The 12,870-nt window shown below is 37.9% G+C and overlaps 1 protein-coding gene across 1 annotated transcript in view; it reads left to right on the top strand.

Annotated features, from left to right (window-relative positions):
* Window positions 1-12,870, top strand: part of CHP1 (calcineurin like EF-hand protein 1) — a 51,479-nt gene that overhangs the window by 26,656 nt on the left and 11,953 nt on the right. The window contains exons 3-4 of the mRNA XM_044665119.1: window positions 1,880-1,960; window positions 6,532-6,659. Of these exons, the coding sequence (XP_044521054.1) occupies window positions 1,880-1,960; window positions 6,532-6,659 (209 nt within the window). The remainder of the gene's footprint in view (window positions 1-1,879; window positions 1,961-6,531; window positions 6,660-12,870) is intronic.

Raw genomic sequence — 12,870 nt, 5'->3', positions numbered from 1 at the left:
TTGTATTCAAGGATTTTTATTTTCTAAAGAACTCAAAATTCTTCAACTTCAGAGCATCCTTAAAGAAAACAATTATTGTCTAGTTTTGCAGACAAAAAATGGAGTTCCAGAAGGACAAAATGCTTTTTCTAGAAAAAGCATTCTTACTTCACTTTTTCACTCAGTATGAATTATATTTGACTCTACCTAACATTTTATTTTCTTAAATTCTTAATTTACACTTAAAAATGCCTCTTTGATCTCAAAACTTTACACTGAATGGAAAGTATATATAATTTTTTTTTGACCTTACCCTCAGGTCTCAACAATTTGCTTACATTAACCAGTATATTTTAAATACCTATTATGGTCAGGACATGGCATTACTCAAGGCTCTGGAGGAGCTACACAGATTAAATAAGGTACCTACCCTTCCTCTTGGAGTTTATAATTTAGATAGATGCCACAAAAAATCAACTATAATATAAAATAGAACAAGAGAAGTGCTTCACCTAAGTCTAGAAACCAAATGTGAAGTCCAGACTGGGTGAAGGGTGACTTACTAAAACCAGGATAGGCATCATTGGCGGCTTTAGATAGGTGGCTCAGTGGATAGAGAGATGGGTCTAGAGGTGGGAGGTCCTGGATTCAAATGTGACCTCAAACCTTGGACAAAGTTATTTATTGCTCTCCTGCCTTGGAATTGATACTTAGTATTGGTTCAAAGACAGAAGATAAAGGTTATTTTGAAAGGGAAAAAAAAGGGAAAGGTGTGATGACTGTTGGTAGAGGAGGCACTTGAGTTGGGTTTTTGAGCAAGACAGTGATTCCTAAAGTGGGCACCACTGCCCCCTGGTGGGTGCTGCAGCGACTGGGGGGGGGGGGAGCCGATGGCCACAGGTGCATTTATCTTTTCTATTAATTGCTATTAAAATTTAAAAAAAATTAATTTCCAGGGGACTAAGTAATATTTTTTTCTGAAAAGGGGGCAGTAGGCCAAAAAAGTTTGGGAACCACTGGAATAAGATTTCAACAAGCAAAGATAGGGTATGAGTAGTAGAAGAGATGACATTCCAAACATAGAGTAGCATAAGCAAAGACAGTTTGCTTGGAGCATAAGGTTATGATGAGGAGCCCTGTAAAATAAGGATGGAAAGGTAGAGTGGTATAAAACTTATGGCGGGAGGGGAAAGGTTGACTACCAAGCTAAGAAATTTGGTCTTTTTCTAGTAGGCTCCAGGGAACCATTGAACAGGGCAGTGATGCAACCCGAACTGGCTCTAGGGTTTCATAAAACACTACATTTTATGTAAAATACTCAGGACAGCCAAGCTAGTTGGAGGTAATTACTATTACTCAGTTTTTTGAGGATTAATTATTCTCTAATTTGCAAAGAACTAGGCTAAGATAAAACCAGAGCAAGGAAAACTGCCAGTTATCTAGAGAATGTTCTTCTTTCTATACCTATAAACATTGCCTAAGGAGTCCTACATTGTCATGGAGCCAGATTTCTGCTTCCTTTGCTATTAATTGAGGGTAAGAAGACACTTGTTTTTTCTTGGATACTCCAGATTTCAGGTTCTACCATCACTTTTGCTGTAAATCGTCCAGGTTTGACTGGAAACCAAATGGGAATGCCTAGGGAATCATTTACTTCTAGGGATTAGCATTTGCATGGGAATTGGTTTCCTTAATAAAGCAATGTGCTGAGTTCACTGGAGTGTAGCATAATCAAATCTGACTTCTTCCTGCTTCTCGGGGTAGTTGAAAGAACCTTTGGCAGCTAATAGATTGCTATATCCTGCACTACATTTGGCAAAGAAGTAAATTTCATAAGGTAGAAAGTGTGGTGAGGATCAATGGCTTCTTACTGAAGGTGGTTTTCTTTCTGATTGGATAGCCGGGAAGACTTCCAGAGGATTCCAGAGCTTGCCATCAACCCCCTGGGAGATCGGATCATCAATGCCTTCTTCCCTGAGGGGTGAGTTTTTCCTCCAGATTCTCCTTTTTTTTTTTTTCCCTTGTAAGGTAGTAACTGCTTTAACTTAGACACACTGTACCTTGACCCCAACATAGTGATGTCATTTTCATCTTCTTCAAATAAGGACAACAACCAACCAACAGCCTCAGCTCGTGTGAAGGTCTAAACTGAAATGACTTCGTTGGCTAGAAACTCACTAGAGTTGCTCCCTAATTTCAGACTTCTCTTAAATTGTTGTTTTAAGTACCACAAAGCCCAAATTTCCAAGAATCAAACTAGGTATAATTTTACCTCTAATTTTTTTTAAACCCTTACTTTCTGTCATAGAATTGATACTGAGTATCAGTTTCCAGGCAGAAGAGTTGGTAAGGCCTAGGCAATTGGGGTTAAGTGACTTGCCTAGGGTCACACAATAGGAAATGTCTGAAGCCAGATTTGAACTCAGGTCTTCTCTCTAGATCTGGCTCTATCCACTGAGCCACTCTAGCTGTCCCATTTGCCTCTGATTTTTGCAGGAGAAAGCATTCAGAGGGAAACTGCAATAGATGGATGGATGGATGGATGGATGGATGGATGGATGGATGGATGGATGGATGGATGGATGGATGGATGGATGGATGCAGCTCTTCATATCACAACACAATATCACAACACAAGCTCTAAAATAGCTTTTTTATTGGTCCACTCTCTATGCTGACAAACCAAGCTTTCCTGGTTTCTTAGATATGTAATTATCCTTTTCATGGCAAAACTTTTCCCCATTGTGGTTTCAGTCTATCATGGATCAGCATAAGAAATCAAATGGGAATTTTAGAGAACCTTTCCAGAAACTACAGATGACATACAAAGGCCAGCAGACAACACAGAAAAAAATTTAGAAACTCAAAAATGCATAAAAGCTATGTATAGTACAATACTTTTTAATTACCAAAAACATACTCAATTCCTTTGTTAAAGTTAAAATAAGTAAAAAGCTAGTTTGCAAAAATAACACAAAAACCAGGAGACAACACACAAAGGCTGGAAATGTAGAGATCTCTTTAAAAGTTTAGTAACTCATAAATCCATTTAAGGTACTATAAATACCCCATAAAAGAAAGATTTCTCTGGTATGAAGGGAGGACCAAAAAATTTTATGCAGGTTTTCCAGATCAAGGAAGTACTGTGCCTCATATCTGTGATGTGGAAAGGATACCTGGAGAGAGGAAGAGAGAGAGCCATTCGGATCATTTTAGTCTGCTTGTCCTTTGGCCCACTGTTTTCTCTACCTACCAACATTGTATTACTTCAACCCTTCTCTGAACCAGCATCCTGTTTAGCTCAGATAGGGGCAGCATTTAGTGCCCTTCATAATAGTCAAACAGCTGATGTTTCTAAATTGCATAGCTCTACCCACCTTTTTTCATGTAATCCAACTCTTCTTCCTCCCCCACATCAGATAGCCTGTGGCAAACTAGAAGTTTCTTGTCTGTCACAGGATGGGAAATATTAGGAAGTAAGACTCCACGTTCCTATCCTAATCCTCATCCTGCTCAGTTATCACCCGTGCCCTTGTACTTCTCAGTTGAGATACTCTCAACAGTGCCCTCTAGGATTCATCTATGCAGATGATCCCAAAATCAAAATTATGGTTTTGTGATTTACAATAAGGCTTTCACTTAATAGGTGCTCAGTAAATATTTATTGATTTGATTATGAAACTTTCAAATCTTTCACATGTGCCTCATAGCTGGTAATTTGGCTGTATTCATAAGAATAAAGACTAGAATGTAACTTTATACTGAACAACCCCTTACACAATCCTTCTTTGTCTCATGTCCCAAGTGAAACTGGGACTATGAACAAAAATTCAGGTGAGTGCCAGTTCTCAATTGTGAAACCAAAATCAGGACAGTTAACACAAATGCTCAGCCTGGAGGTTTCCATATCTTGGACTGTCAAGAAAGGAACTTTTGAGTTAGTGAGGAGAAAGAAGAATGGGAAAACTAGTAGCTATCTTGTTTAAACAGATGCCGAATCTCAAAAAAGTTAAACACAAAAGAGTGATTCAGGCTGGTGATACTTTCCCTAAGCTTCATACTTCACAACCTCTTCTCCACATACTACCTCTACACATTTCATTCCAGCTTCCGTCCCCTACACACAATCTTTCCATCTCCAACTTTTTTTCTCTAGCCTCTACAGTACCTTAAAATTCCTGCAGAGATAACATTGAATGCTAGGTTTGCCCAGTTTTCAGGCAAGTTTTCATTACATAAAGAAAAACTTAATTCAACTATCCTTATCTCAGCTTAAATCTTCATCCCTTGTAAGACTCCCCAGATATAGCTGGTAGGTAGCTTGTAAATAGATAATCGAGTCTAAAAAAAAGTCAAACCCAGAGGGACTGATAAGTGCTAATAATGTTTTCACTAAACCTTTAGTTTGTCTACCAACAAGCTTTCTCCCAAATATTTTGCCAGGCCAGATCAGTTTCTACTCTGAGTGTGTAACATCATCTGAGTGTAAAATCACTTGCATTTGTATCTACTGATTTCCCATTTTCTCGAGTAAGGTAGAAGTACACTGTATACCTACCTGAGTTCATGGTCAAGCTACAGCTCACTCACTGCCCGATGATGCCCTAATCAGAATAATATTAGCCTTCCAAATTCTTTTCTTATCTTTTTGACTACATGTGAAAAATCAGATTTGGAAATGAGTTTTTAAAAATGGTTACTACATTTTGCTTTTTTAATAATTTTTAAAAATATTTATATTATATGATACCTGTGGTGGCGAACCCATGACATGGGTGTTAGAAGGAGCATTCAGCCCTCGCTGTGGGCATGCAGGCTGTCACCCTAGCACAGAGTTCACCAGAGTTTAGGAGAAAGCTAGAGGGAGGTGGGGCCGGGCTGCTCCCCTCCCTCTCTCCATGTGTGCCTAAGGACGTTTTTCCTATCACCTACTCCTCTAAAAGGTTTGCCATCACTGTTCTATTCTCTCTAGCATGCTACCACCATCCGTCAACATCATACAAGCACATGATTGAGGTGTAAGCTTATTGAATTCGGGGATTGTTTCATTTTGTCATTTTTTTAAATCCTTAATTTCTATCTTAGTAACAACTCTGACAGAAGGGCAAGGGTGAGGTAAGCTGGGTTAAATGACTTGCCCAGAATCACACAGCTAGGAAGTGTCTGAGTCCAGATTTGAATCCAAACCTCTTGTCTCCAGAACTGACTCTATACACTGTACCACCTCACTGCCTTTCTTTTTGTCTTAATATCTATATCACCTAAAACCAATAGAAGGTGCTTAATAAATGATTTCTGAAAAAAAGAATGAATTGTTTCCCTACCTATCCTCACATTTCTTTAGTTCTTTTTTACCTTCATTGTTATGTTGCAACCTTATTAACAAAATGTCTCCTTTTTGAGTAGCTAGCAGTCATTTTTTTGGCCGCGTCATGAAACAAAAAGTGTATTGACCTTTGTCTTCTTAAAACCCTTATTCCATCCCTTGCTCATGCTGACTCTCCTATCACCTAATATATATCCCACATAGCATATCCCTAGGCCCTGGGATTTACTAAGCAACCTGATATTCCCATAATTATGCTAGCTGAGAGTCTAAAATAGCTTTGCAAAGTGTTTCATTAGTCTCTTAAAAAAAATTAAGACTACTTTGGAGAATTATTTCTTTTAGAGTTACTGTATGACCTAGAGACCTGCATCATGAAGACATTTTAAAGTTTTAATTAGTAGAAGATGCATGTTAAAATAGTGACAACACACAGCTAACATGTCAGTGAGTTGAAGCAATTGTCCTTAGTTGTCACTAATTATAGTTATAGGACTTTTCAGGCTACTAAATGAATGTGAGTTATCACAATTTATGTTTAGTAGCAAACACTTTATATATATATTATCCTTCATGAGCTTAACAAGCCTGTGAGGCAAGGGTAATTATTCCCATTTCATAAATACTTAGAAGAGTTTCAGGGGCAACTAGGTAGCCCAGTGGACAGAGAGCAGGGCCTGGAATCAGGAGGTCCTGGGTTCAAATGTGGCCTCGCACATTTCCTAGCTATGTAATCCTGGTTAAATTACTTCCCTCCAATTGCCTAGCCCTGACCACTCTTCTGCCTTAGAATGGATTTAGAATGGATACTAGTATCCATTCTAAAACAGAAGGTAGAGGACAGCTGAGTAGCTTAGTGGATTGAGAGTCAGGCCTAGAGATGGGAGGTCCTAGGTTCAAATCTGGCCTCAGACACTTTCCAGCTGTGTGACCCTGGGCAAGTCACTTGACCCCCATTGCCCACCCTTACCACTCTTCCACCGAGGAGCCAATACACAGAAGTTAAGGGTTTAAAAATGTAATAAAAAAAAAAAACAGCAACAATAAAACAGAAGGTAAAGGTTAGAAAAAAAGTGTTTCAGAGAGATTAAGTGACTTCATCCATGGTTATACAGTTTCAGCAATGGAATTTGAACCCAGGGCTCCCTTAGTTCTAGTATTAACTACATAGAAAATAGCCATGCCAATCCATCTGCACTGTTGTGTTTGTTATAACTCTTATTCAGAGAGGACCAGGTAAACTTCCGTGGCTTCATGAGAACACTGGCTCACTTCCGACCAATCGAAGACAATGAGAAAAGCAAAGATGTAAATGGACCAGAACCACTCAACAGCCGGAGCAATAAACTACACTGTAAGACACTCTCATCTTTTTTGTTGGAGCCTTTTACTTTCTTGCCTACTTTTTATTTCCTTTATCTCCTCAGGGTTCAGTGAGACTCAAACCCCATTCCTTCTAGTCACACCTACTGCCTAATTGTTTTTAATGGTATTTTAGATTTCCAAACTTTTAGGAGTTGATACTCTGTCCTTGTTTCTTTTAATGACATCTCCCTATTTCCCAACTCCCATCTCACCTCTTCTCCTGCTATACTGCAAAAATAGTTTATGGTTTGTGTTTTTTGATTAAAGCATATTAAAATTGAGGAAAACCAAATTAGCCTATAGATGGAAACTTAAAACCAAAGTCACTACTGTCTGAAGCAAGAAAAGATCACTGAGAAATTTCATTAATGAAAATTCTGTTTATTATAGTTCCATAAGGGATAATTATTTTGTAGCTTAAAAGATTATCTCAGTTGACTAGAAGTATAAGAGAATATTGACTTGACCTTCATATTCCATACTTCCACTTAAAGTAGAAATCCATGAATATTATTTCTATATTATTATTCACCAATTCAGCCTAAACATGATTAGAATGGGCAGTATAGTTAAAAGATCCTTAATTAGCCTTCAACATGTTTCCATTCTTCTTAAGTTAAATTATTGATCGAAGGTATTAGATTAGCACATAAAGTTTGGCTGACCTTGATTGTAATTAGCAAATGAATATTTGTCTGGAAAGTTTCTTTCAAAAATCTGCTTCTTAGGACTGTGTGCAGAGCCTCTTACTTAAGCAATATAGTTTTGAAAAGAAAAGCATAAAGAGAAATCACAAACATTTTTCCCAGTGCTGGTTTTTATTTCAGTTTATTGTGAAATGAGTAAGTAAGTAGCACATTCACTTTTATACTTGAATATCCAAAGCAACAGAAGGAAAAAACTTGGATAATCCAAAATTTTGGATGCCAGAAGACACTTAAATTTTGTTTGAGAAAGTGGATTTTAAATGGATCTAAGTGGTTTTCCCACTTCTGATACCTTAAACATAGCTGATTTTTGGCAGGTCACTTAACTTCCTGGGCCTCTGTTTCCTTCTCTGTAAAATGAAGGGTTAGACTAAATGGACTCTTGAGACCACTTCCATATTTATGACCTAGGAATTCTTTGCAAACAGAGTAATGAAACCATATTCTGTAAGGCTTGAGAAGTAGATCAAGCTAGCCTTTCTTTGTGTTCTCTTGCTGATTCTGAGTAGATGTCCTCTCAAATGTTCCTTAGAGCGGGGTCATGGTATAACAGATTCCAAAGATCTTTCCTGAATGAGAAGAGTAAACAGAATATGGTCTCACAAAAGGAGTTACTTTTTGATAGGAAGAAGGTAAAGTTAGTTTTAACTTTTAGAAAAGTTAATTTTTTTTCTTAATCAGTAAAAATCACTTTTTACCCTCCTATTCCAACCCACCTCTTGAGAACTAAAGGAAGATAAGCCCCACTATGAATATGTATAGTCGATCAAAACAAACTTCCAGATTGGTCATATCCCCTTTCTCCCCATCCCCCCAAAAGTTTCTTTGTTCTGTACTCTGACTCTCATCACTTCTGTATCAAGAGATGGGGAGCATATTTCTTTAGCTCTTTCAGAGTTGTTTGCCTTTACCTTATTGCTTTCCCTGAATAGATTTACAAGGGGAATTTGTATAGTAAAGATACCTTCTTCATCATTAAGAAAAATATTCTTCCAAATCCTCTTATGACATAAATATGATACTGATACCTAAACCAGGAAAAGCTAAAACAGAAAAAGAAAACTATAGACCAATCTCCCTAATGAATATTGATGCAAAAATCTTAAATAAAATACTAGCAAGCAAACCATAGCAAAATATCACAAGGATCAAACACCACAACTAGGTGGATTTTATACTAGGAATGTAGGGATAGTTTCATATTAGGAAAACTATCATATAATTGAGATATTTGAGCCTAATGCAATTAATTCTGCCTTTATTCTTCATAATAATAATGGTTAGTTTATTCTGAATTCTCAGCAAAAATGTAAGATGTAATCCTATTTATTTTCAAAGTAAATGAATCCATATCTCCCTTTGTCTATAAGGGCTATTTAGGTTTAAAAAATCTAGGTATTTTATGGAAATTTAGAAATCTCTAATTTCTTAATTTGAGCATTTTTAATGTTTAAGTTTATTTTACTCAGATGGATTATTGTTATAGTTATTCATATATTCCTGTTACCTGTGTCAACTTGGAATCTAGTAACCCCGAGTTTATAGCAACTTGAGATCCTGAGACTCCCAAGTTTGACCTTGTCACATGAGAGTTTCTCCTGGAGGGAGATCCCAAACTCCGAGTTTCAGACTAACAATAGGCCTTAAAGTATTTTAGGTGGGGTTAGCAGACTCAATCAGATGTTAAGTACCCTTTTATTCTTAGAAGTTCTCCCACTGTATCAAAGTCCTTTCTCAGGTAGCCCAGCCTTTGGCTGGATCTTTCCCTTTTGTGTTCATTGTTGGGCATCAGCCTCTCCCTGATAACCCTATCTTGGACTTCTCATTTCCTTGTAGCCTTTGTAAAGCCAATCAATCATACTCCCCAGTATCAGTTCATGTAAGGGTTAAAAATTAAAGGGTTGGACTAAATTTATGAGAAATGTGGTCACCAAAATTATTACTCAAGTCAGAATGACTTTTATGGTAGTTTATTTACAAAAGGAGAAAGAGTAGAGAAGTGAGAAAAAGGGGAAGCAATTACTCCAGCCCGGTCTGAACTAGGCAGGGCTTCAGAGGCCCCAACAAAAGGGGTCCCAGAGGTAAATTAAACAAGAGTTCCAGCCATGAGGCCTCTTCTAAGAGGAGGGGCCTCTCCAGAGGCTAGTACCTCCAGAAAAGTCAGGGAAAAGGAGTTAGCCTTTTCACTCACCCGCATGGCAGTCCTAAGGGAAGATCCAAGTGTAGTCTGAGGGCCCAAACCAGAGCTCCTCCAAGGCCAAGAAGTTACCACCATTTTTAAAGACAATTCTTTGCATCACTTCCTGTGCCTTCCTTCCACTTTTACATGGACCAATTGCAGCTTAGCTTTGTTTCAGACTGCCCAGGGGGCAGTCAGTCATTTTTGATTTGTCACTCACTAGCACATGTGGGTCATAGACCCCCAATTAAGGAGTAAGTGGGGATGTATATATTCCTGATAGCTAAAATCAAAATAGGCAGGATAGGGTTAATCCCATCTTCACATTCCCTAGAAGGTATATAAGTTCCCCAGTTTTCATGGCTTGTTGGAGCTATCATCTTGGGTGGTGGTATTCCCAGGGATAGTGTGCCAGAGTGCTAGGGCCTTTGGCTTTGTGTGGAGGCTTGACTGTTTGAACACTATCCCTCTCTTGATTAAAGACTTCGTTTTTCTGACTTTAATAGTTCTATGTTTTTTCCAAGTTAACACCTTATATCATATGAAAGACAGTGTGTCGCCAGTAGTGGAGAATCCTTATTAGGAAGGCATGGATTTCAGGCAGCTAGGTGGCTCATTGGATAAAGAACCAGGCCTAAAGAAAGGAGGTCCTGATTTCAAATCTAACCTCAGAAACTTTCTAGCTATTTGACCTAGGGCCAGTCACTTAACCCTGATTACCTAGCCCTTTCAGTTCATCTGCCTTGGAACTGATACTGTGAGAAGTTATTTTTCAAATATTCTATTAATTTCTGTATATTCCTCTTGTCTTGGGTCTGGGTCAGAGATACCACCTAGTCTGCTACTTTTTGCATGTTCTTTGTCCTTGGGATTTCAAAGAATGTCTTCATTTTTAACAGAATTTGGTTACTAAATGAAAGAGACAATGATTCTTTTCCTATGAATGTCACCTGCCTACCTGTGAGGATGAGAAGGGATGGATAGGTTGATGGACCAACGCTTAATTAACTATCACCAATTTAAGATGTTTTAGGATGATCAAGGGAATGGCTGAATAATGAGTCCTAAAAATCAGTTTATCAGGCTGCCCCCATGTGGTCCCTGGTAATGAGAGACAACCATGGAGATATCACTTTATCAGTGACAATGCTGACCTAACCAACAAACGTGATATAATCAATAAATTCATATTGTTACCCAAAAATCAATCTCTCAAGATAATTTTAATCATAATAATATGTTTGATCACAGGAGTAATAGGGACTTTCTGGTGCTTTTTTTTTTTTTAAATCCTTACCTTCCATCTTGGAATCAATACTGGCTATTGATTCCAAGGCAGAAGAGCAGTAAGGGCTAGGCAGTGGGAGTTAAGTGACTTGCCCAGGGTCACAGAACTGGGAAGTATCCGAGGCCAGATTTGAACCAAGGACCTCCCATCTCTAGCCTCAATCCACTAAGCTACCCAGCTACCCTTCTGGTGCTCTTTTTGAATGGGGGATTAGGAAGCTTATTTCAGAAGCCCAGGCATAAAGCGATGAGGGCCTATGCCAGGGTGGCAGCCATGTCCGAAGAAAGAAGACAGTGTTTAGGAAAAACATTTTGAAGGTCAAAAGAAGATGACGTCAGATTCAGTGTGTAGGGTAAGGAAAACTGAGAAGTCAAGGATGACACTTAGGTGCCTAGAAGTATAGTGATGTCCTCAACAATGATATTGAAATTTGGAAGTGGGAAGAGTTTGGAGGAAGAAGGAGAATAATGAATTCATTTTTTGCATATGTTGAGTTTTAGTTTTCTATGAGAAATCCAGTTTGAGAAGTCCAATAAGTAGAGGTGAGACTGAAGATGAAGAGAGAAGTTTGGGCAAAATAAACCTGAGAATTATTTGCATAGAAATGATAATTGAATCTATGGAAGCTGATGAAATCAAACAAGGTAAAATAGAGAAGACATAAGAAAACTGAGACCCATTGAGTGACTCTCCCAAGGTTTTTTTTGTTTTGTTTTGTTTTCCAACTGTGAAAGAGAAGAAAAGAGGATAGATTTACTGCAGTTTTGGACACCTGCTTTTCCAAAGCTATTAGATATTTACTTTGCTGAAAATAGATAACTTAAAGGGAGAGGTACTTGACCCACCATATCTGTTGCACCATTTTACTCTAGCAGGACAATCTGCTGAGACTTTAAGAAGTCCTTAGAGCAGTTAACATCATGCCCCTATCTTTTGCCCCACCATTTTTAGTAGAGGGAAGCATCAGCTAGTTGAGTCAGGTTTTAAATTAAAGGCTAATGTCCATTCATTCTTAGGACTAATATAAATATTTAAAATGATAAAGGCTGCTATAAATATAAAAATTAGTATTTTAATTAAAGCCATGCTGATAGATAAAGTTATTAGACCACGCGCTTGTAAGAATTCAAAATCGCCGCCTAGCCATAATTGTCTCCTGTCTCATCCCGAGCCTGCTGGCCAAGAGGCCACTCCCTCCTAACCCAGGTGATTATAAACTCTTCTCTGCGTCGAGACGTAGGCCTCCCCACGCCCAAAGAACTGGAACCGGAGACCCGTTGGACCACGGGAAATGTAGTTTGATAATTTCCCCGTGTCCAGAAAATACATATATATATATATATATACTTATAGAATGGCATCTCCCAAATTTCACTTTTACAATTCCCCGTGAGGTCCGGCAAAAAAAAGGTTAGTCCTTTTTCTTCGCTGGACCTGTAAAAATAGACAACTTCTAAAATTTAGGAATTTGGGGGATAAAAGAAATAGATGAACAAATGGTTAAAATTAGCCGCATTGACAAAAAACCAATTTCGGGGCAGTCCCCTATTGGTATAACAGTGTACAATATATATAATTCAATTTCAACTCCCCATAGTTCAACTTCACCCCAAAGTTCAAAATTTTGTATGGTACAGTGAAGGCTTTTCAGACATCTTCATGTGTCTTCACCAAACAAGTTCGTCGTCTGGATTCTGGAGAGATGGTAGGATCCTTATCCTGAAATTATTCTCAAAAGAATTTAAACTTTACATTATAGATTACAAAACATACATTTTCTTCTAAGATTTATACAATTCCCCGTGAAATTACTCCTAAAAGAGTTAAATATACATATATTTTTACATTATCAAATTTTAAAAAACTTAACAGATATCCCTGTGAGGTAAATCTTAAACACACCTTTTTTTCTAAAAAGGGGTACCTCAGGTCAGCTAAGGATGGCAAAATACAAAGAATAAAATTCAAGAAAAAAGAAGAAAAAATTAACTTGTGAATGAAATGTAAAATGTGCAAAAAATCTGGG

This window comes from Gracilinanus agilis, chromosome 2, assembly GCF_016433145.1.
Source record: "Gracilinanus agilis isolate LMUSP501 chromosome 2, AgileGrace, whole genome shotgun sequence".
NCBI classification, from domain to species: Eukaryota; Metazoa; Chordata; class Mammalia; order Didelphimorphia; family Didelphidae; genus Gracilinanus; species Gracilinanus agilis.
The sequence above is the reverse complement of the archived record's forward strand: the minus strand, read 5'-3'. Positions and strand labels throughout refer to the sequence as shown.